Source organism: Panthera tigris, chromosome D2, assembly GCF_018350195.1.
Source record: "Panthera tigris isolate Pti1 chromosome D2, P.tigris_Pti1_mat1.1, whole genome shotgun sequence".
NCBI lineage: Eukaryota > Metazoa > Chordata > Mammalia > Carnivora > Felidae > Panthera > Panthera tigris.
In genome coordinates, this window is record NC_056670.1 from 28,757,622 (window position 1) to 28,782,478 (window position 24,857).

The following is a 24,857-nucleotide window of genomic DNA, read 5'->3' on the forward strand; positions in this document are numbered from 1 at the left end:
AACTCCTCCTCCATTGCACATTCATCACTTCTTCCTCAAGGCTCTCATAACATGGTATACAAGGCTAATAGGGAAGAATTTTGATATACAAATTTAAATAAGCAAGGAATATCTCATTTGATTATTTTCTTTAAATCTACTTTTAGTAGTTAGGATTTAGCTTACATTTCTGTGTAAGAATAACAGTAACTTCAATAAGACAGATATTTATTTCCCATTTACATAAACATATGGATTTGGCTGATAGAATGGCTCCACATTTCACTGGGTTCCAGTTGGTTTCCAACTTCATCTCATTCTGAGGAGTAGCCTTATCTTAGTCTCAGACTGGAAGGAGTAAAAGGCATTCCCTGCCCCCTCCCTTTTAAGGTCATCTCTCTTAGATCACATACATCACTATCCTTCATATCCTATAACCAAAGAGTAGTCATGTGGCCACATGTGGCTTAATGAACGTTTGGAAATTCAGTCTTTATTTGGAATAACCATGTAAAGAAATAAGGAATTCTATTATTGTAGAAGAAGAAAACAGATGCCTACGGGACACTGATAGCCTATGTATCACTATATAATTCTGCTTCTGCGACCCCATCCTTCCTGGCTGGAAAAAAAAGTTCAATCAGTCATTATTGGGCATCTGTTTCTCCCTCCATGGCTGTACAAAGATGATAGATATAGACATAGACACATAGTATTTGACATTAAACACTTTTCTAAGTGCCTTACATGAATTACCTTATTTAACTCTTACAAAAACCCTCTGAAGTAAGAATTATTATTTCCCCCCCTTTTTTTTAATTTATTTTAGAGACAGAGAGTGTGTGAGCAGGGGAGGGGCAGAGGGAGTGAGAGAGTATGAAAGAGACAGAGAGAGAGAGAGAGAGAGAGAGAGAGAGAGAGAGAGAATCTTAAGCAGGCTCCATATCCAGCCCCAGCATGGAGTCCTACTCAGGGCTCAATCTCATGAACCTGAGATCATGACCTGAGCCAAAACCAAGAGTCAGAGGCTTAATCAACTGAGACACCCAGGTGCCCTTTATTTCGCCATTTTAGAGATAAGGCAGAGAGAAGTAACATCTGGACAAAAGGGAAGCCCATATTGTCATTGGTCATCTATCCCTACAGGATATGGGAGGGAGGCCTATGTCCCAGACCTCAAGATCCTTTCAAGTCCAGCATTTGTTTGCTTTCTGACATGCTTGGGTACTGATATCTTTAGTAAGAGTGGGATCCCTTTAACCAGAGGGGTTGCCCTCCCCTCTGGACTCTGGTTCTCCCTCTTGTCAGGCTCTCTGGCAATATCCTCAGACTTCCCCCTTTCCACAGCAAGACTAAAATAATCTCCCCTCCACAATCTTCTCATGAATACTTCTTGCCCTTCAAATAAGCTCTTTAATTTAATTTATGTAAACTTGAAGAGCTTGTTGACTCAGGCTATTTCTGCTTTCTGCCATGCCAAAATTCCAGAATCAAAGGTTTATAAAGCCTGGCCTCTTACTTGGAATGGAAGGGGGAGGGAAAACACAGAGGACAACAACAACAAAAATCTCAAAAAAATTATCTTCTGCACATGCTCTGTCATAGCACTTGTCTTGAATCTCAGTTAGTTATGAATATACTTGAGTCCCCAGCTAAGAATAACTAACTCAAGGACAGGAGTGGCATTTTATCATCTTCCTGCTTGCATTGTCTATCAAATTATGTAGAAAAGAAGTGTTTTTGTGGAATACTGTTAAACAAAGATTTTTATTATATCTAACTGTAAGAAATGATGACATTACTAGCTTTTCTGAAAGAATTTTCACAGTGATAGGTCTGTTTTAAAATCTATATTTTAATCATTTCTCAGAATCCAGAAGCCAAAAGAAGTATCATCTACTCCCACTACTTCTGCAACCATTCCTTCAGCAGCACCCCAAGCCCAGCATGTGGTAGCCCAGCCCAGTGTGTCAACCATCCAACAGGTACAAGAGTCCAAGTGAAACACAAGTGCCATGGACTTATGGGCAGGCACTGTGACCATGCCTATCTTGCAAGGCATGATTGTGTTCTCCTCTGTTGCAACTTCATAATGACTTTGGCAACATGCTTCCATGGTCATGATAATCGCTTTGTACCTCTGATGTAGGATATCAGCACTTGATATTGTTTTGGGAACATATTCTCTAGCTTCATAGGCAAATTTCACAGAAAAAAAAAAAAACTCTTTATAAATTAGTCTGATATTCCAGCTTAATGAAGGGCATTGATTACATATACAAAGAGCTGCCAGCTCTCACAGTGGCCCAGGCAGGACACTATATCATGAAACTCAGTTTCATGGAGCTGCAAATAATTCTACTTTCTAAGATAGAACAAGTATGAAATGATTTTTTAGAAAGCATTAAATGCTCTCATCCTTCAAGTTGATGATAATGATGATGATGATTGTTTATTATAAAAACATTCAAAAGATACAGATATTCAATAAAAACATTGTAAAGGTACAGTATATTCAATAAAAACCTTGGTCAAAGTACTACCTCCATGCCCCCACTCCTCAGAGGTAACTCTGCCAATAATTTCTAGCATAGAGTTCTAGACATTTTCTATGCATGTATATGAATATATATAATATTTTAACAATATGAAATCATACTAATCTAAACATATTTGTAACATGTTTTTGATATATTTATGTGTAAGTAAACATATTGATCTACAACTTAAAAAAATTAAACAGTTTCTTATTTAACCCATTTAGTAATGCAGACAGGTTACATTTTAGTTCTAATCCAGCTATGATCTGGGGAGACTCAGGTTTTATGGAACTTCCTCAGGGGTTTAGGACTAATTACATTGTTCTATATGTTGAAGAGGTGGGATGGGCAGCACATATTTCCAACCACCATGACCTAGAAAGAATACAATCAATTCAATATAAAATTTGAAGTCTGTGATTCATAGATTTAGAAAAAGTCAGTTTTTTGGTTTTACATTAATTGTATACACCAAATTCTGTAGGTTTGTTCTATCATTATCTAGGTAGTAATCATAGTGACGATGAATCTTTTGTTGGTTCCCTTCTAATAGTGTCAGAGCCCTACCAACTATCTACAAGGATTGGATGGAAAACCTATCATTGCAGCTCCTGTGTTCACAAAGGTAATCAAAATATTACTTCTTTCTGTCATGACTTTAAACATACCCCAGTACCCACACAAAATTGTAGGATCCAAGATTTACTGATGTAGCTCAGGATTTTGGTCCTTTATGAGTACAGGATAGGGTTTAGATTTTTTTTCTAGTTGTTACCATATCATTTGAAGTCCTAGATATCTAATAACAGCTTGCATAATAAGAAGAACGTCTTCCCCATGCACCACATTGATCTCTATGGCCATCCTATTGCTGTTAAATGCAGCCGTCGTCACACATAGGGGTCAGGCGATAAGTTTTTAGCCACTTACTACTCCAAAGGTTTCTCTGGACTTACAGAAGAATCAAATTGCAGGTACATGTCTTTAGTGTTCAAGGAGTTGGAGATAAATGCTCTTAGGAGGCTTAACATAAAGAATCACACCAGGACAAAGAGTTTTCTTTTTCTATTCCATGGTATCAACTATTGAGGCGGCATCAAATTCTGATCTTATAGTCTTTGTATCTAGAACTGGAAAATTTACCCAGGCACCTTGATTTCCAAATGAAAACACAAGGAAGGGCCAGAGACATTCAGTAGTTTACCTGTGGTCACGAAACTAGTTAGTGGCAGAATCCAAACTAGAAACAAGTTCTCCTAATACTCAGTCTATTATTCCTTCCTTTATGTAATATAGACTTTATTGCCAAGGCAATAAATTTAAAGGTGAAAATTTAGTCACATTTGATTTTTTTTTTGTATTATGAAGGCCACATGGATGAAATCTATGCCTGGATTTATAGTTTATTGTTTGTATGAATGCCAAACTTAGGCCCAAAGAGATTTTGTCCTCTTAGAGGTATGCTTTAGTTTGGAGCAGTCAGGGCTCCTTACCCCGCAAAGTACATTTGCAATATTTATAGACACTGTTGGTTGTCACTGGGAGACTGTGCTGTTGGCATCCAGAGATGCTGCTGAACATCTTACAATGCGTAGAATGACAGCCCCCCATGGGGTGTCCTGATCAGGTGGGGGTACCTGCTGGGTGGTGAAAGAATTCATCCAAGGCAGAACAAAGAAGATAGAAGTATATTGAATACACCACAAGGGAGCTGCAGGTCAAACAACAAAGGAAGACTGTCTGCAATGAGGCCAAGGTGAGGGGCTTTAGCTCTAGGACAGGGTAAGGGTGTATGGGGACATACGGAATTTTCCCTTTTTTGGTAATTCTTAGGAACTGTGCCTGGTGGTAAGTAGCCCATTGGCCAGTTAGGGGCTATGTCTTAATGGGTCTGTTTGAATTAAGCTTGGTGCTTGCCATGGGCCTTTTTGCCTTGCTCAAGTTTCCATTGCTCAGGCCTATTGCCTAAAAGCAGCCTCTACACCACGCGTAGCAAGGAATTATCCAGCCCAAGTTATCAGTAGTCCTGAGACTGAGAAATCATGGTTGAGGGCAAAATGGCAAAAATGGCATATTTTCCAATGAGTATTGATCCTAAAGGAAGAGCTAAATGTGCAACTTCCACAGAAACATCAGTTTTAGGAGAGTTCCATCCTATTAACTCATCCAAGATGGTTTCCCAAAATCCAACAGAGTCAAGAGTGAGACATGTTTATCCATATTTATATCAGTTGAGTAGACATTCTTATGTGAAGCAAGATCTCTCTCAATTTTTCAGATTCTTTTCTTGTAATCTGCTTTTGGAATTTTAGCCTTGCTATATTCAAAGATGAGGTAGGAAAGCAATGTGTTTGTGACTTGGAGGATACAACTCTGATGAAGAATTATAAGTGGACGCGTGTTTGTGTGTGTGTGTGTGTGTGTGTGTGTGTGTGATACAGCCAATACAGCTACCTCTAATTGTCTCTTACTTCACTACCAATTCACCCAGCCTTAAAACAGCTTAAGTGCCCCAGAATCAGGACGTTTTAATTTTTGAAGCCCTGTTGTGACATCCTAGAGACAGTGCTGACTCTTCAAAAGCAACTACCCACAGAATAATTTATACCCAGTCTCAGCTGAAGTCTCCTCTCTTCTCGCCACCACCTGCCCAGCCAGACACCAGATAGGTGTCCTGGTCTCCTTCCACTCACTTTCAAATCTTCCCAGGTGCTCTGTCTTTCCTTCATCTTATCACCTGGTGCATACCTCTGGTACAACATTTAGCACAATAATAAAGCTGTTTGCTTTTCTGTCTCTCCCAAGCACCTTGAAGGCTATCTCTAATATCTAAATAGGAGTCCATAAAGGAAATAAGCTATTTTTATTTTTATTATAGCAAGCCAAATAGGACTTTAACACTTATCCTTTACATTTAATTTTCATGGACTGGTTAAAGCCAACAGGTTTAACTGCTTTTGTGTGGTGACTCCGATGCCTCTTTACAATTAGATTCTCTAATTGGCAGATTCATATTTGCCTTTGACAAATACAAATGGGAAAATGAATTAATCATTAGTTACATCCCGATAAACCCATTATAACTTGAAAATATCAGAGGTCAAAAATGCATTTAATATGTCTAACCTACCAAACACCATAGCTTAGCCTAGCCTACATTAAACGTGCTCAGAACACTTACATCAGCCTACAGTTGGGCAAAATCATCTAATCATCTAATACTATAAAAGAAGCTTCTTTTCTAATAAAATGTTGAATATCTCATACAATTTGAATACTGTACTGAAGTGGAAAACCAGAAAGGTTGTATATGGGTATAGAATGGTGTTATGGGTCGTTTGCCCTCACAACTACATGGCTGACTGGAAGCTGAGCCTCACCGAACCTGTCCAGAATCAGAAGAGAGGATCATACCACATGTTGCTAGGCCAGGAAAAGATCAAAATTCAAAATCTGAAGTATGATTTCTACTGAGTGTGTACCACTTTCACACCATCATAAAGTTGAAAAATCATAAGTCAAAGCATTGTAAGTCAGGGACCATCTGTGTAAGCTGTTTCTTAGATAAATCTCCAAAAACATTAGGTCCCAAACATGATGGGAAACCAGTCCTTAGCACAAAGACCCAAATTCTGAATAGGCTTTCTTAGCCCTCAGGATGTGTGCTCTTGCCTCCATAAATGGGATCGGGATTGTTCAGACGTAGGGCACAAGGATAGGCTGTGGCTCAGATTCCAGAGAGACTTATCAGCAACAGTGTGCTTGCGTTAGTTTCCACCAGTGAGGGCAGAATTGAGGTCATAGTCATTGCCAGTGTCAGAAAATTTCTGAGTCAGAGCCACTGATGATGGTAATCACATGGCATGCGTCATGATAACCGATCATATGCATATATTTGTTTGGGTTATTCCTGCTCTATTTACTTCTTTAGTGACTTCTGGCTTTCCAGCCCCTAGGATTCATTTTCTATACCACCCAACAAAGCATTTCTTTGCCAGTAATGGCAAGAAGCCACTAAAAAACAAAAATTAGAGAGCGGAGTTTTATTTAACTCTTTGTGCCTCCTTTTGTGATAGGGAAGTACTGGTATTAGTTTCTTTTTAAAGAAGGTTAAAATGAAAAGGAGGGTTGCCCAGCAAAACAGTGGTAGAGGAGACTGGGGTCCCCTATGCTAGTTCACTGCTCTACTCCTAGGAGATATCTATATTTTAAAATATTTTGTGGAGCTAGATTACCCTCCGTCTTCTATACAGTATCAAAACCACTCTATATATGGGGGAGAGAACCGCTCACACTTTTTTAGTGCGAAGGGAGGTAGATGATCAAATTAGAATCTTACTGCTGTGTTGCTCACACTCCAACAGCAGCTGCCCTGGCAGGCTTTCAAGGCTGCAGCAGCCCTGGCTCCAGCTGCTTCAGCAGTAATTTGAAGAGTGCAAGGGGGCAGGGGAAGTGAGAATTTGAAGAAGAGCACTTCATTATATAATAGCAGAAGCAGGAAAACCCTGAAATAACTGAGCCAGTGGCTGGATCCAGGTTTCGGAAGATTACATGGGCCACCCCCCCTCCCCAGCCCAACAATTCCAGGAACTTTTCTGACTCACCTGTTGCTCTGGGCACCTGTGCCAATCAAGGGGTAAAAGTGTCCTCAGTCAAATCTTTATCCATAAAAACTCCTTTGATCCAAATCCAGCCTAAAGCACTATACACATTCACTTGCAACTTCTCTCTCCCAAGGTGCACAAATATCAAGGTGCACTGGATTAAAGAAGGAATGAAATGACAGTATGAACCTTATCACTGATATCTTTTCACCAATAAGGGAGATGTCCTTTCTTAAGGATGTCCCTGTATTATATTTGTGGGTATAAATCTACTAAGCAGAAACTATGTCCTCTCGACTCACATTTAAAGCACCTGGTACAGTGCTAGGTACAAAGCAGTCACATGGTGATATTTATTCTGTAGCGAATAATTTCTATTTCCGCTAAATAAGCAATTATTGTTTTCATTGCATTGTGGCTTCCGAGTATCTTTAGGAGGAATGAGTATCTTTAGGAGTATCAAATGACTGTGGAAGAAATGCTTCTCGAGGTTCTGATTTGTCAAGTCACCCTACAAAGAATGTCTTCCAAGATGATCAGTATGGTGATGACACACAAGACAGATTTGCACTTTGAATACTGTTTACCTCAGGAGGTTATAGACCCTTAGTTCTAGTGACTTTAGTCCAAATCCATAATTCCTAGTTAAGACTAACTTAATCTTTGCTAGTTAGGGAATGTCTCATTTGTCTTATTTATCTTCAGTGAAGTCAAGATGAATATGATCAGGCCTGTAGACATTTTGCCATTAGTAACTGCCTAAGACTTACTCCTGTGTTAAACATGGCACCATCGGCACGATGTTCAAATGGTGTAATTGGTTTGGACCCTGATATGAATCAGTTCCTTCTCATGATATTTTTGTAGAAAAGCACAGTTTTCATCAATAATAACTATCATCATCCTTCAAACTATGACTTTCAACAGCTTCTTCTAAGTGACTTGTAAGATGACCCTTGGCACTTCTCTTACTGAGTATTGATGATGTATCAGCTGGAATGAGGTTCCATCTCATATCACAGACACTTAACAGGCATATTACATACACTGTAGTATCTAGGGTATCTTGGCTGGCCTCTTAAATAGAACACAAGTCTTGACCTTCAATGTCAGGTGAATAATTACAGCCAATTAATGTTGTCCTCAATTGTGAGCAACGTATTTTCTCAAGGCTATCCTTTTGCAAGCAGGGCTTTGGTGTAATCTCTACTGATTGAGAATTGGCTGATGTATCTGAACTGAACTGCAAGCCATGTAAGAACATTCTTCTTACTTTCATTTAAAAAGTATGCCATATTTTGGGTCTCCCGGGTGGCTCAGTCCGTTGAGCTTCCAACTTGGGCTCAGGTCATGATCTCACGGTTTGTGTATTTGAGCCCTGCATCGGGTTCGCTATTGTCAGTGCAGAGCCCGCTTGGGATCCTCTGTTTCCTTCTCTTTCTGCCCCTCCCCCGATCACACTCTCTCTCTCTCTCTCAAAAATAAATAAACATTAAAAAAAAAACGGGATGTCATATTTAATTTATTCAGTCCCTTCTGCCACCACTACCTTTTTTTTCTTGGTTTCGTTTTCTAATTTGTTTGTCTCAAGAAATGAAACTATTTTATATGAATCCCATGGAGATATCCAACTGCCATTAGAGTTTTCAATAGGCCTCAAAGCTGCCACGTTAGCCCAGAATTTGCTCAGATGTCAGGGTCGAGAGCATATCCTCCAGCTTACCAGGAGCACCCAAGACTCCTTGATGTTCCCTGCTTATTAAGAATATTTCTTTCTTGTCACTAGAAGATATTGTTGAGGGTATACAAAGAATAATGAGGGTTTTTTTTTTAATCAAATAGTTCCTCATTAATTCAGAGACCCCTCTGTGCAAATCTCATCTTGAATAAAGAACAAAACACTAATGTTGATCTACAGCGCCCCCTGGCTTCCAAAATATCAACTTACACACCTTTAAGGTAAAAGTCATCTACTATATATAGCTAAAGTTGTGTGGTTATCCCCACCCCTAGATTCCTTAGACAAATGCCATAAATATGATGGGACCACGTCATGTACAAAATATCATAAATTTTACATAAAATAGCTACAAATAATCACAGAATATTTATAATAGTGAATGGCAAAAGCAAAAATAAATAAATAAAACACCAGCTTTCCCCTTCTCTGATGCAGGAGCCAGTATTTCCTTAATACAGACCCCCAAAATGTAATAATAGAAAGCCTTGCAGCATTTGTTACTAATAGAGCTTGTGGAGGAAGTTAATCATAACCTTTCCATGTTTATAATGTTTGGGCTAACATTAGAAACAAAAATATGCCACACACACGCCAAAGAATTTCATAATCAAATGAAGTACCAGCTACACAAATGAATGTGTGACTTTAAGCTCACAAATCACAACTGAAAGACTGGTTATGAATGGAAAATGTGAGTTCCATTCTCCCAGAGAGTCTATTATAGAATATATTGATATGTTATCATTCAAAGTGGTTTTGTAAACCTTTTTTCATGGATGTGTGGAAGAGCATTTAACAATGCCTTCACAAAATTACAACATATTTTATTATGACATAAGACTCCACTTGTGACTATGATTTTAAAGAGATTGTCATTGTTTATACCCCTCAATAGATCGTTGAAACTGTACTGTAAAGAACACATAAGGAAAACAAGATAACAAAATGAAAGACAATTTCCGGGACTACAGTATGTAAACAAGGCAAAGCCAGGCAAATAGAGTCAGTTACTTGAGCTACAGAGATGTCCCACCTCATGAGCAGTGACATTTTTGTGTGGAAAAATACATTACCACCATGTTGACTGCACCTAATAAGATATTCCTGCAGATTTCTTAAATTGTCATTATTTCTGGAAAACAAACTCCACTTGGGCATTTAAGAACAGAGGTATTTTACCAAAAATCAGCATTTTTGCAAACCCTCAAAATGTTTCACTTAGTATTTAATAAAGTTGTCTGGTACAACAACAGAGAGGAAAAGGAAGAGGATAATGAGGGTAAAGCTTCACATGGGCTCAGTTGATTGATTCTATCTTCCAAAATAGACTCAATGAATATCCACAGAATTGGAGCTGCTGGAGATGTAGAAGATTTGGAGAAAAACCAAATGTGAAGGCGACAGTATCTTTTTCTAAAATTCAGCACTGGAACTAGATTCCAAAAATGTATACTCTTTGGTTTTAACAATATTCTTTTCATTATAGATGTTACAAAATTTATCAGCCTCTGAAGGTCAGCTGGTTGTCTTTGAATGCAGAGTCAAAGGAGCTCCATCTCCTAAAGTTGAGTGGTATAGAGAAGGGACCTTAATAGAAGATTCTCCAGATTTTAGAATTTTACAGAAAAGTAAGTTGATACTTTCAAATTATTTTTCAGATAATTTTAATGAATTTATTGTGTTCATTTATTTCTATAACTTTTTAACAATTAATTGAAATATAAGTAAAAGAATAAAAGAAAAATTACTTGTAATCATAATCCTCTGAACTAAACCCAATTAATATTTTGTTGTATATTCCCCCCAAATTTCTCCATGCATATGTTTTTTAAAAATAAAAAAATCATACTTTTTTGTAAATTGATTTTTTACTCAACATTTCATGAACATCCTTTCATGTTAATAAATATACTTTCTTTTAAAAACAACTCAGTACAAAAATAAATAAAATAAATCAGTACAATCAATTTATATTATTTAATCTCCTGTTGAACATTTAGATTGTTCAAAAATTTTTAATTTTATAGACTGCTTAAATGCATGTAACAGAAAATATTTGTGAGTATCTACAGAATAAAGAGAACTAGAATTGCTAGTATAAATTCACCTCTTTTAGGCTTTCAATGTATATTGCCAAAATGCCATGCCAAAAGGTTGAACCAAATTGAGGATAATCACATAATAGATCGTCCAGTCTGGGACACCTTGGAAGTGAAAGAGGGGCACCTGGCTTAGTCAGTGGAGCATGCAACTCTTAATATCAGGGTTGTGAGTTCGAGCCCCACACTGGGTGTAGAAATAACTTAAAAATAAGATCTCTAATTAAAAAAAAAAAGTGAAAGATACTGCTCTTAGTTACACAGAGATTCCAGGAATAAAACAGGCCTATCCCAAATGTACTGGGACATGTGTTGTCCAAGCCGTATTTATTCTATACAACCAGCACTATATGGGAATGCCATTTGTCTCGTGCCTACACTAACAATGGATATTAAACATTTTTTTAATATTCACTAATTTTATAGGCCCAAAATGGGAACAATTGCTTTAATCTATACTTCACTAATTAGATGTGAAGTGGAACTTTTTCTCATGTTTATTGGGTCTTTATATTTCTTTATTTTTAAATTACCTGTTATATCCTTTGCTTATTTTCATATTGAAGTTCTGTTCTTTTTTATAGTAAGAATTATTTATATATTCAAGTGGTTAGTTCTTCTTTTTCTTATCATGTGGTGCTTTCACCTTGACCCATTTTGGTCACAAAATACACTGAAATTTATTTGCTTTTCTGTTAATTTGTTTCTGCCTATCACTGATGTATGAATCAAACTGCTGTCAAGTTTAACAGCAGTAGCAACAACGATAATGTAATCTGAATACCATTTAAACTGAGAAAAAAAAACTTGAATAGTTGTATCAGTGTAGAAGGTCATAACTAAGTTTAACAACTGTTACTGAATACCTGTAATTAAACACCATGGTATTCAGTACCATGCTGGCACTTTCAGGAATGTCAAAGAATTCTAAGACAAAGACCCTGCCCTCTTGTTATTTATCCTGAGGCTCTTAATATTAGAAACCTTAGAGCAGGAGGTACAGTCTATGTTTCATTAGGATGTGAGAACCCAAAGCCAAGAATGAGCTCTCAGTCTTCACAAATTTGAAACTTGTGTTTCAGATGAGGCTGAATGGGTACCAATAAAAGCAAGTCATTCCTAAAACCCTAACTCAGTAACTTCTCCTCACCTATGGCTTTATGTGTCCCAAGTGAAAACCAGGTATGTCCCGAAATACAGCAACATCATGTTGTTAGCAGCTCTCCTGTGGCCCTGCTGTGACAGCTGCCCTGGCCCTGTGGAGGTCATTGGTGCTTAGGTCATTGTACTTTCACATTTACAAATTAACCTTATCAGATCACTCATGAATATACAAGAGACTGAAGTTCTATAGGAAGCTTCTGATGAAAATATAGACTCTTAGTAAAATAAATGCTTAGAATCTTTTCATTTTTCTTTTCTTTTAGAACCGCGATCCATGGCAGAACCAGGTAAAGATCATTTTAATTTGTTAGCGTATGATCTGTGGTTTTACACACATATAAATATATACACATAAATCAGTGATTTTATATATATTATATAAATAATAAAACATTGGAGTTACACCGGTGTCAAGAAAAAAATGAAAAATAAGGTTTTAGAAAAAAGATTCCAACCAACTCTAGCTATTACTGAAGGAGAAGGAAAGGAGGGGAGCATATGCAAATTTGAAGTTTATATCGAATACTGAATATGAATGCAGTTAGTTCTTGGTTATTGAGGGATGTTTCTTGGGAATATTTTCCCTCTTTGGCTCCTACACGTGACCTCCCGAAACTGGGCAGAGCAATTTCCATGACGCTAGATCAATTCCAACTTCACAGCTTATATGGCTCAAAACTCACCCACCAGATTTTGAAATTTGCAGAAGCAACCTATTCATGATGTTATTAGATTTGGTTGGGAAGATACCAAAATGACATGGGAGTGACAATAGGTGAAGTTTTACTTCTAGAAAATACAAGTTACTCACAAACCACAGCAGAAATATCTGAAAGTCTTCTCTGTAATTACCCTGGAGAATTAGATTGTATTTGTACCCCTGGGTAAGAATGATGGTTTGGGATTTTATTATTATAGTTCTCTCTTGTGAAAAATGAATGAAAGGTATTCCAGAAGTAGACCTTGAACATCCATGTTGCACAGCCCTACAGTAGGTCCTTAGGGATACATAGCAAAGACCAGAGCAGCCTTACTGTTGCATTGCTTGTACTGAAGTGGTATTTTTCCCCTTGAAAATATGCCACGTTTTTGGGACACCTGGTTGGCTCAGTTGGTTAAGTGTCTGACTCTTGATTTCAGCTCAGGTCATGATCTCAGGGTTCATGAGATGGAGCCTCAAGCTGGACTCTGTGCTGGGCATGGAGCCTGTTTAAGATTCTCTCTTTTCCTTTCTCTCTGCCCGTTGCACACATCCCCAATCTCTCTCTTAGATAGATAGATAGATAGATAGATAGATAAAAGAAAATATTTCAGGTTTTGACACTTTCATTCAGAGTGGAGCAGACTTTTCCACTAGGCAATCTCATACACAAAATCATTTCAGAGTCACCCCAAAAGGGTCCCTTCCCAAAATAAGTCCCGCCTTTCCCAGATCCATGGTCTACATTTCATAGCCAGAGACCTCTTGTCCATCTTATATATGCAAATACCCTTTGGACACAAAATACTTTATTTTATCAGGCACATACAGTGTAGTGTGAATAAACTTATCAGATCATTTTCTGAAAGTGATCCCTGAAAGCTGAGAGTATAAATGTTTGGGAAGGGGAACAGAGAGAAGAAAGCATAGGCCGAGGACTCAGAAAAAGGACAGAGAGACACCAAAACTAAACTTTGCCTCTCCATCATTTAGGATTCTTGAGCAGCGATGAAGAAGACCTAACTAAAAGTGGCTTAAGCATTAAGAAAAATGTATTTTCTCACATAGCAAGGTGCCCTGAGAAATGGCAGTCTTGAGATTGGATGATTTAGCATCTCTAAGGCCATCATGGCCCATTTCCCATTCCACTAGCTTCAGGTTTAGCCTTGTTTTACTCATCTACCCAAGACAGCTGCCACAGTTTTTGGGTATTGCATGCAGATGACCCACTGCACAGGCAAAAATAGGGAACAATGCTCTCTTTTGTTCTCTTTAAAGAGCAGGAAAACTTTCCTATAAACTCACCAAGAGATTTTCTTCCTGTTTTACTGACTGTAATTGTGTGGTGCATGATATCACTTAGCAAGGATAGAGTTAATATGACTGGCTTAGCATGACCAATCATGATTCACCACCTGAGACTGGCAGAGGCCAAGTTGCCCTGAAGCACATGACCACTTCAAAGAGGGTGGACAAAGCCAGAATTCTATTAGTCAGGAGGAAGATGAAGAGCTATGGAGCAGGTACTCAACACTGTCTGCTGTGACCTCCTGTCCCTCCTAATACAACCATGCTTCGTTAGTTTTGTTTTCAGTGTCAGGTCTACTAAGTGGTAATCGATGGTTTATGGTACCATCTTATACCTCTCTTCATTAGCTGTCAAGGATTATCTAACCATAATAATTTTAGGCTATAATCACATGGTTCATTGTGGGAATCACTTTTGTAGTTATTCAAAGGGAGTCCATGCTGTATATTAAAGTAATCCATAAGAATTGCCATAGCATTGCAAAGGGGAAAAAATGCATTGTGCTCTTCTTTCACCCAGAATTTCAAACTACTTCATCAGCTAATTACTATTAGCTCAGCAAAATATTTCTTGTCCAAAGTTGTGGTCTTCATTTAAAATTACCTCAGTGCAAAATTCCCCACAGACATAATGAGAGTCCTAGATTTAAAAATGTTTTATTAATTGTTTTACTTCACACAAATCTCCTTCTGCTTTAACTCCTAACTTGTTCTTGTAATTTTTAAGTTTATTGTTTCTCAGTTCTATTTTTGTCATCTGGACTGATGACAAAAAATAGAAAATAACCTGAGAATTGACAACATATTAAGATATCGTATTATCATAAAATCCTCTTGCCAATAGTCTATGTGAAGTTTTTTGTTCTACATCCTTGGGTTCACTTTAGCCTGCTCATCAGTCAATTCAATCAGGTAATTGGACTAATTATTTTCAAACAATTAATAGAATCTACTTCTTACATTGACTTCTGTAGAATGATCACTTGATATCAGTAAATTTTGTAATTCCATTTCTATAATTGAGTGAGTAACCATTCTGTTTTACTGGCATTTAGAGGAGATATGTACTTTGGTCATTGCTGAGGTGTTTGCAGAAGACTCTGGGTGCTTCACCTGTACGGCGAGCAACAAATATGGCACAGTGTCAAGCATCGCACAACTCGACGTAAGAGGTAAGGGCCCTTGAAATGCCAGAACAATTTAGACCATGACTTTGAATATGAGTAGGGAGTGTTTGCATTATCCTTCTTTACTGGTTTTCTTATGAAGCTAGCTTGGTTCTCCTAAAAGAAATTTGAATTGTCAAGGAAAATGTTCTTAAACGACTTCCAATTTTTTCAATTTCTTATTGCACTTATGACCACCACCACTATCCATTATCCTACTGCTATCTATTCTGTTCCCTAAGAAAACATCTCCTTGGTCTTATATAAACTTTGAATATTCTTTCCAAAATGGTACTTAGATTTTTAGTTCAGTTTTTTCCTGTATCTGCACCATTTTTTAATGCCCCAGATTATGGTCATTGTTTTTGACAAGCCTTCTCCCATTAGCATACTCATCTGGTTTGGACACATGCCCCCAGCTCACAGTTATAATCTTATCTCAGTCTTATTGAGTGAGGCTAACAGCTCAGGTCCTGTTGTTGTCCTTTCAGGAAATGAAGACCTCAGAAATAATGGGTCTCTTCACCCAGCCAACTCCACCACCAACCTGGCTGTTATTGAGCAACAGCCATCCCCACCCAACCCAGAGCCTCCTTTTGTGGAACAACCCCCTAAACCCAAACTTGAAGGGGTTCTAGTAAACCATAATGAGCCCCGGTCCAGCTCGAGGATTGGGCTCCGTGTGCACTTCAACCTGCCTGAAGATGACAAAGGAAGTGAAGCATCTTCTGAGGGTGGCGTGGTGACCACCAACCAGACAAGGCCTGATTCTTTCCCAGAGAGATTCAATGGACAGGCAGCAAAAATCCCTGAGCCTTCTTCGCCTGTCAAAGAACCCCCTCCAGTTCTGGCCAAACCCAAACTGTAAGTAAGAAGTAGAATGGATGACCCAGGGTGCCTGTGAGCTTCTCTGAATGTGCCCTTAAAAATAATGGTGCTGAAAAAGGGAATTATGAAATGAGAAAATACACTTTATTTTTTTTTATGTTTATTTATTTCTGAGAGAGAGAGAAACAGAACACAAGCAGGGGAGGGGCAGAGAGAGAGAGGGAGACACAGAATCTGAAGCAGGCTCCAGGCTCTGGGCTGTCAGCACAGAGACCAACGGGGCTCTAACCCACCAGCCTGAGATCATGACCTGAGCTGAAGACAGCTTAACAGACTGAGCCACCCAGACACCCTGAGAAAATACACTTTAAATGCTTTGCAAACCATAAATCCTTACATCAATGTTAGTGTACTATCACCACCATCCTTACTGTCAAATATTCTACCTTTGAGAAATGTTACACCTAATGTTACCCCTAAACTAGCTGATAAAGATGTTTGTCTAATGTTAGAGGGCTCCAGCTGAAGCACTTCTACACTCTTTTTATAAACCCTTTCTTGCATCTAATATTCCTTATAGTCTGTAATTTTATTCTTACCTTTCCCATTTCTGCTTCAACTAAAGCGTTTGTAGTCACTATGGAAAACATATTTAGTACTTGTTCTTTGCTATGGCTGGATATGCTGTAGTGACCACAGTAGGTTTTGTATAAATATAATGGGGATGAAAGAATGGAGGAGTCATGATCTTCAGACTCCCATTGGGGACTGATACGCTGTCGCCCTAACCCCCGAGAGAGCCTCCAGTGAAGCCATGCTGCAATGTTTAATGCTTATCCATTATAAAGCAAACACAGAACATGATACTACTCCTATGTTCTGTTTGATCCACACGTCAAAATTATAAAAATTATATTTATAATTACATAATCCTTTAAATGTCAACATTAAAACTTATACTAACAATGCTCCCCTCATGAGTTTCTCTGTGCAAAACACAAGATGTTCATTGGAAGCAGGTCATGTTTAGTTTTATATTCTTCTCACTACCACATAAGGCAAAATTCTGAGCATGAAATTAAATGTTATGAAACATGCCTCTTGGAAAATCACATCCAAAAATGTCTCTGTCCCCTGAAAGTTCTACTGGTCACAGGAAATAGGAATCCACTGAAACAAAAAGAGGGAATGGGTTATTGTAGAGAAATAGGCAAGAATGGGAAACAAAAGGCAGCCTGGAGAATCCCTGCCTGGAGAAGGATAACCCAAGCCTCTGTCCACCACTCATTCTCTGTCTTTAGCACCTCCTTGCTTCTTTGCATATCCTCTCCAATCCTCTCTTTGGAGACTCATCAATTCATACCTGGCCCATCATGGCATGTCCCATTCTACAATTTATGTCAAGTTCTACTGCTAATTAAATTGTCCATAGCAGTTCAATTCCAAATACCAGCTGATCCAGCCTAATCAGCTGCAAAGGATTTATGTTTGGAGAAAAGAAGAGTCAAATGGATGGAATCAGAACTGTGAAGGGCAGCAGGGTGGGGAGTGGGGGAATTTTTCAGAAAAGGGAGTTTCGGGAACAGGTAACCCAAAACAATTTCCTTGGGGATTGCCTTTTTTGTAGGATCTGCTCTTACCCGGAGACTGTTCAGGGGCTATTAGGTATGTCAGTTAGGACTAGGTGTAGGTTCATGTTGCAGAAACCCCAAACAAATGGTGGGTTACATACATGAGGGTTTTTCTCTTAAATTTTTTTTTAATTTTTTAAAATGTTTTATTTTTGACAGAAAGAGAGAGAGAGAGAGAGACAGAGCATGAGAGGGGGAAGGGCAGAGAGAGAGGGAGACACAGAATCTGAAGCAGGCTCCAGGCTCCGAGCTGTCAGCACAGAGCCTGATGCGGGGCTGGAACTCATGAACTGCGAGATCATGACCTGAGCTGAAGTCGGACGCTCAACTGACTGAGCCACCCAGGCACCCCGAGGGTTTTTCTCTTAAATAAAGGAATTAGATGAACAGTCTAGGGCTGTTACAGTGGTTCCATAGTCATTGATAACCCAGTCTCCTGTCTTCTGCTCTGCCACCTTCAGCACTGGCTTCTTCTCCAGATCCCTTCATGGTCCAGGGTGGCTGATAGTGTAGTCATCACATCTGATTTCAAGCTGCAAGAAGGGCAAATGGGTGAAGTCCTGATGTCAAACTTCTTTCAAGGAACCTTCTTAGGTCTTACCCAAAATCTTGTGCTTGCATCTCATTGGCCAGAACTCAGTCACATCGTGTACTAGCTGAAAAAGAGACTAGGAAGTGTAGTCCTTGGCTGCATATATTGCCTCCTTGAATAAAATCAAGCTCTTTTACAAAGGGAAGAATTAAGTAGTCAGTCAGCAGTATCTGCCACATGAGACTTTCAATAAATATAATAATTCTTTCTACTAAGTTATGTAGTAACACCCTCTATAAATCAAGTCCTGAGGGCTATATAATTCTTTAATCTTTTTTGCCTTCCTTAAGTTTTCTCTTAATTGTGTGTGAGGCTTGTATTCGTAGAGGTATGAATATATATGTTCATGCGCACCTGTGTCTACAATATTTTCTCACTGGTTTTGACTTCTTTGGTTTTAATCTTTTAGGTTTTGCAATAAAATGTATCGACTCTCTGAATAATCTTGAGGATACAATTTTCTGTTTGTTCCTTCAGTTTGCCATCATACAGGAAATAGACATAATTCCTACAGATATTAAAACTGGAAAATAAAGAGAAACTGTCATTTTTAAACACTGTATCTTCAAAACCTAAATAACTCAGACTTTGAAATTTTCAACTTGAATTCAAGCTGTCTAGAGCAGTGATTCTTCATGCTGGCTACACTCTAGATAAAATGTGGAGCTTTTAAAAAATATTTATGCCTTCCATCCCGACTAAATCAGAATACCTCCACAGACTATTTTAATGTTCAGCCAGTTTGGAAACTACTGACCCAAAGTTGGAGAGTCTGAGTTACAACCCTTTATCCTTCCACCCCACCCCATACACACATCCCACCACACTCAGGAAACAACAATAATTAACATTTAAAGTGAGTAAAATGTCAGACAAATATCAGAATGTACTGGAAAAGCCTATGTTTGGAAGACAAGTGTTTTTTTAAAGCAGTGGTTCTCAGCCCCGGTTGCATATAAGAACCACCTAGAGCCTTGCTATTCACAGCACTGGCATCACCTGGGAGCTTGATAGAAATGCAGACTCTCAGGTCCCTCTCCAGCCTTGAATCAGAAGCTGGGTGTGGGGGCAAGGAGGGCAGAATCTGTGTTTCAACAAGCCCTCCAGAGGCTTCTGAGGCTCACTAAAGTTTAAGATAAGAACAACTGACCTACATTTAAAAAGATAATAATAACTAGGCCTGGATCTTTTCCCCAGCCGATTGACCCTCTGAGCAATGGTGTCTAAATCATTGAGGTTTGTTTGTCTCTTGGTGATTCTCTTGGTGATTCTCCCAGCTTGGTTGCCACTGGTAAAAATACAGCTAAAAGCCAATTGCAGAGACATATTTACTCAGAATTAGTTATCCTAATCAGTGATGTGCTGGCAAATGTTTTAACAACGGATGGAGACGGGAAAGCCCTGATTTCTAGCGTTTGCCAATTCTCTCCCACCATGTTCTATTTCAGGCTGCTAAAGCAAGGTCATTGAACTGGGAATTGGAATGAGATGTGCACAATCTGCTCTCCAGAACAATCGAGAGCCAGCTCCGTCCAGCACACACTGCCTGAAATTTTTGTTTCCAAAATTGCTTTCAAAAGTACTTGATACAGTATCCCAAGTTTTTTGTTGTTGTTGTTTAGTCATTAAGCCTTTTTATCTCAGCAGTTCAAAACCCCTAAGAAATTCTTTTGTATCCCAGAAACCACAACATGAAGCATTCTTACAAATCTGAAACTCTAATCTTCATTCTTAGGAATCTTGAAATTGATACATATAGTTCAGAAACTAAAGAATAGCCATCATTTATTGGTTACTTCTATGTTTTAGGTGCTTTATCAATTCTCACAACAATGTTGAGATATTACTTATTCCTGTTTTATTTATAAGGGAATCGGGGTCAGAAAAAATGTAGAAACTCCCCAAAGCCACACAGATAATGAGTGGCAGAGCCAGGATTAGGACCTAAGTCTGTCTGTCTGCAGAAACCATATTCTTGAGCATTGTGTTTAAATTATTTTGTGGCAAAGAGAAGATATTTACAGGTAACCCAAGAGAGCTGATAGATCTGCTTGGGTACAAGAAAGCTTGATGTCAGCTTGAAAGCTAATAAAAGAAAGCTTGGGTTTAAACCTGACTTCAAAAATCCTCATTAGCAACAACAAAAGAGCAGCTGAGCATATAGCAATTACGACAGGTTGTTACTCTGAATTAGAGATGTTACTCAGGATTTTAGAACTAGTAGCCATTGTAATTAATTTTCCCTTCCTTTATTCTTTCATTGAACTTTGTACCTTCATTATTAAAGCAGTAGGTAAGTTCCACATGTTATCTGTAAATAACCAGTGGTTATTTATGTTATATGTATGTAGAGTAGGATTTTTGAGCCCTGAATAGCTCATACTATCTTGGGCATATTTATATCTCCTAAAGTGCCTAGCAAAGTAAACACAGAAAATTCAATAAACATTCATTGAATAATGGAATTGACACCTGATGTAATGAATAAGCTAATCCAAATAGCTGTTTTAAATCCCTTCTGAAACAAGACCTTAAATAAAATGAGAAAAAGAAACGCCGTTCAAACAAAAAGAGGCATTATTCTCAAATGAATTCTTCCCAAAACGTAGATAATCAAAACAATTTGACAGTGTATCTCACATATCATTATGTTTAAGGTTTGTGGCCCTCTATAACCCAATATACTGAATTGAATGATAAAGGCTAACATGCCATTGGAAATCTTATTTAAAGTGAAAAGCTGGGGGAACCTGGGTGGCCAAGTTGGTTAAGCATCTGACTTCAGCTCAGGTCATGATCTCATAGCTCGTGGGTTCGAGACCCACCTTGGGCTCTGCACTGACAGCTCAGAGCCCCAAGCCCGCTTTGGATCCTATGTCTGCCCCTCTCCTGATCATGCTCCATCTCTCGACAATAAATAAATGTTAAAAAAAATTTTTTTAGTAAATAAAGTGAAAATCTGGTTCTTAGTTTTTATTCAATGGGAACAAAAAGAAAATAAGAATCAATCAATACCAAATGCCATCCTGCCCCTTTTTATCATCATCATCTTTCTAAGATTACTTACTTGTCAGATACTACTTTTTCTATTTCTGTAACCACAATAAAATATTTCTGCAATATCATAAGGCTAAAATCTACTTAGACTACTCTATGCAGAGATGTCCTGAAAACCATATAGCATTATCTTCAGACTATAGCAATCACAGAATGTGACCTGACAAATATGATATCTATTAAAAATGTAAAGATTTTTGTATTTTCATGCCATTGGGAAAATTAACACTAACAGAAACAATATTAATTGTATATATTTTATATTTTCTAAGGATAATCTAACAAAGATATTTCTGCTTCTCTTGATTGCCTGAATCATCTATGATGAAACGGAAAGGTTTAATTAATTTTTAATTATATTGCTTTATTCTTATATACTCACTTCTAAAAAGGAGAGAGAGAAGTTACTGTGCCAAGTGGCTAATGCTTCTGCATTCTTAGTTTAACTCAAAACAAGAATTTTCATAGATGAACAAAGGATTTCACAGTATGTAGCATCTAACAGCAGATGGGACTCTGTTTTGTGAAGTTACTTCTCCATATATCATGTATCAGAAGTGTTAATGAAAAGAAGGAAAAAGGTCTTAAACTCCAATAATTAAAAAAAAAAAAAAAAGGTTTGGAGAACCTCCTGGTTCAACTTTATTGCTGTTGGTATTGACTTTCCTCACGGTAGGAAAATACAGGACCTTTCATTTTTAATAGATCTCATGTTCAGCAGATCACCTTCTATGTTCCAGAACATAGAACATAAAATCCGAAGAACATAAAATCATGGTGGACTTGGGACACCAAAGTCTCCTTTGTGGATCTTCCTATGGTTACTCGCTCGAGAGTCAATTCTTCTAACCAACAGTTTAGCAGTCCTGATGGCTCTATGCATATACAATTTTTAGAGATTTTCATTTTCTGTTTTTTTCTTAAAAAATAATTAACCATTTTGTTAAGATAGACTAAGGGGAATTCTTCCATTTGGTCATTTTGGATAGTCCCTGGAGTGGTGAGGACCTGCAGGGCACTTCCTCTGTGCTGTGGTGTATAACTGGAGTTGGTGGGCGGAAGATAGACTAAATAGACTGTGAGACCTAAGTCAAATCATATAATGTTTCTGTGACTCAGCTTCCTATAAAAGAAGAAAGTACTCCCTGCTTGATCTTCTTTGTCCTCTTAGGAACAAGAAAAGGCTAAGGCAATGTTTATTTTTAGGGTGGCCATATAATCTACTGTTAAAACCATGCTATTTTTGAGAGTAAAAGAGCACGATTAATGATTATGCCAGGAAAACAGGCATAAACCAAGGTTGCCCAGGATGTATCGGGTCATATGGTCACCTTATCTATGATGCTTTGTTGTCAAGAGAGGATGAGAAACACCAAGACACATCCTGTGGCTTTATTAAGGTTTGTTTTAAAATGAGGCAAAATGAAGAATACAACACATTCAGTTACTTACATCAGTGTGTAGCTCACTGTCTTCTGTCCCAAAGCTGAGATACAGCCTGCTCCTATCAGAAGTTTAGGCACTCCTAACAGAGGACCATTGTTTCTATTTCTTTTTTCTGATTTGTAAGCATTCTAAAATTGGGCTGCTATGTTGCAGGGTCACAACACAGAGATTACAATGTGAATGAAGCCTTTTGGAGTTGTGCATTGTGGTGGTTCTTTCCCTTCTTAGAACAAAACAGATTTAGAAAGGAGAAACAACTCGCAAGGAATTGATTAGCTTATTTCTGGCAACTCTGGTTCTGAATCAGCATAAAGTTGTAAACAGCCTGTCTATGCATTTTCTGATGGGTGAAGCCGATGGTGACAGATTTCCCTTGTCTTTCCCTATTCTTGTGTGCAGTGATTCCAGCCAGCTACAACAGCTTCACAACCAAGTCTTACTGGAACAACAGCAGTTGCAAAACCCATCTCCTTCATCTCCTAAGGAGTTTCCTTTCAACATGAGTGTTTTGAACTCCACTGCTTCCCCGGCGGTGACAATGTCCAGCAAGCAGGTGAAGCCCCCTTCATCACAGACTTTCAGCTTGGCCCGGCCAAAGCATTTCTTCCCCTCTACAAATACCACCGCAGCAACTGTGTCCCCTTCCAGCTCTCCAGTGTTCACCCTGAGCAGCACTCCTCAAACCATTCAGAGGACAGTGAGCAAAGAAAGCCTCTTAGTTTCTCACCCCTCCGTGCAAACCAAATCTCTAGGAGGAGTTTCCATCCAAAACGAGCCACCCCCTCCAGCTCCAATAGAGCCAGCACAACCGCCACTCACATTTGCCATCTCCAGTGGAAACCAGTTTCAGCCCCGCTGTGTTTCCCCAGCTCCCGTCTCTCCCACCAGCCGGATTCAGAACCCAGTGGCTTTCCTCAGCTCCGTTCTGCCTTCTCTCCCTGCCATCCCACCCACCAATGCCATGGGGCTGCCTAGAAGTGCACCATCCGTGTAAGTGTCATTAAGGTTTCTGATGTAAACGATGTCACTAAAGAAAGGATTTATGTATACAATAGCTTGGTCTGGGACAGGACTCTCATTTAGTGGATTCCCAGATAATCCTATCTCTTAGACACTAAATGGATATTGAACACCTTAGAACAAAGGGCACGATTACTTTAAATAATTTTTAACAATTTAAGTATTGAAAACACCTCTACAAACACAGATTCTCTGTGCAGTGCTCAACTTTTGTACACAAGATGCCCTCCATAAGTGCCTGATGACTCCTAGAGTCTGATTGCCATTTCAGCCACTCTGATTTCTAGGCTTTTGGACACAGGCCAGGGTTTTTCATGGGTATGTCTGGTGTGAATTTATTTTACAGGCCATCGCAGGGACTAATGAAGAAAAATACAAAGTCTCCCCAACCACTGAATGATGATTACATTCGTGAAACTAAGAATGCAGTGATTCTTGACTTGGGGAAAAAAATGAATTTCAATGATGTCAGATCACACCAGCAGGTAAGATTGCCGGGCTCAAATGGTTTATTGGAATTTCATCATAAGAAATATAATTTCACTTAATTCAGTCCTTGGATGGTCAGGTCACCAAACCTCAGTGAGGCTGACCCTGCAGTCTTAGAAGGTAGAGCATCAGTTAACCAATGGTCATATAGGAAAGTCATCCACATAGATCTATAGTTCTTGATTACCCCAGTAGTTAACTCAATTTAACTGTTTATATGTGTTTATGTAGAATGGAATATGTCAAAGAAGGAGAGAGACTAGATAGTCTGTTGGCCATGCCAGCAATCCTTAGCTCAGTATTGACAAATACCATCACATCTTTGAAATATTTCAATAGATAAGATGATCTAGACTTAAAAGAGCTCTGGGACTTCATGGTGTCCTTTATCGGACTCCTACAGTCTAACGTGCTAGAGGTCTGCTCACCCGTTCCCCTCATTCTTCACATTAGGTTGAATCATGTGAAATAGACATTAGTCAATATCCTGTAG

General features: G+C 38.5%; 1 protein-coding gene across 1 annotated transcript in view; it reads left to right on the top strand.

The window, feature by feature from the left end:
- The window catches only part of MYPN (myopalladin), a 75,655-nt gene that overhangs the window by 24,018 nt on the left and 26,780 nt on the right, over nt 1-24,857 (top strand). Inside the window, exons 4-11 of the mRNA XM_042960486.1 lie at nt 1,850-1,964; nt 3,073-3,144; nt 10,351-10,492; nt 12,391-12,414; nt 15,191-15,307; nt 15,793-16,165; nt 23,255-23,845; nt 24,222-24,360. Coding sequence (XP_042816420.1) covers nt 1,850-1,964; nt 3,073-3,144; nt 10,351-10,492; nt 12,391-12,414; nt 15,191-15,307; nt 15,793-16,165; nt 23,255-23,845; nt 24,222-24,360 — 1,573 coding nt within the window. The remainder of the gene's footprint in view (nt 1-1,849; nt 1,965-3,072; nt 3,145-10,350; nt 10,493-12,390; nt 12,415-15,190; nt 15,308-15,792; nt 16,166-23,254; nt 23,846-24,221; nt 24,361-24,857) is intronic.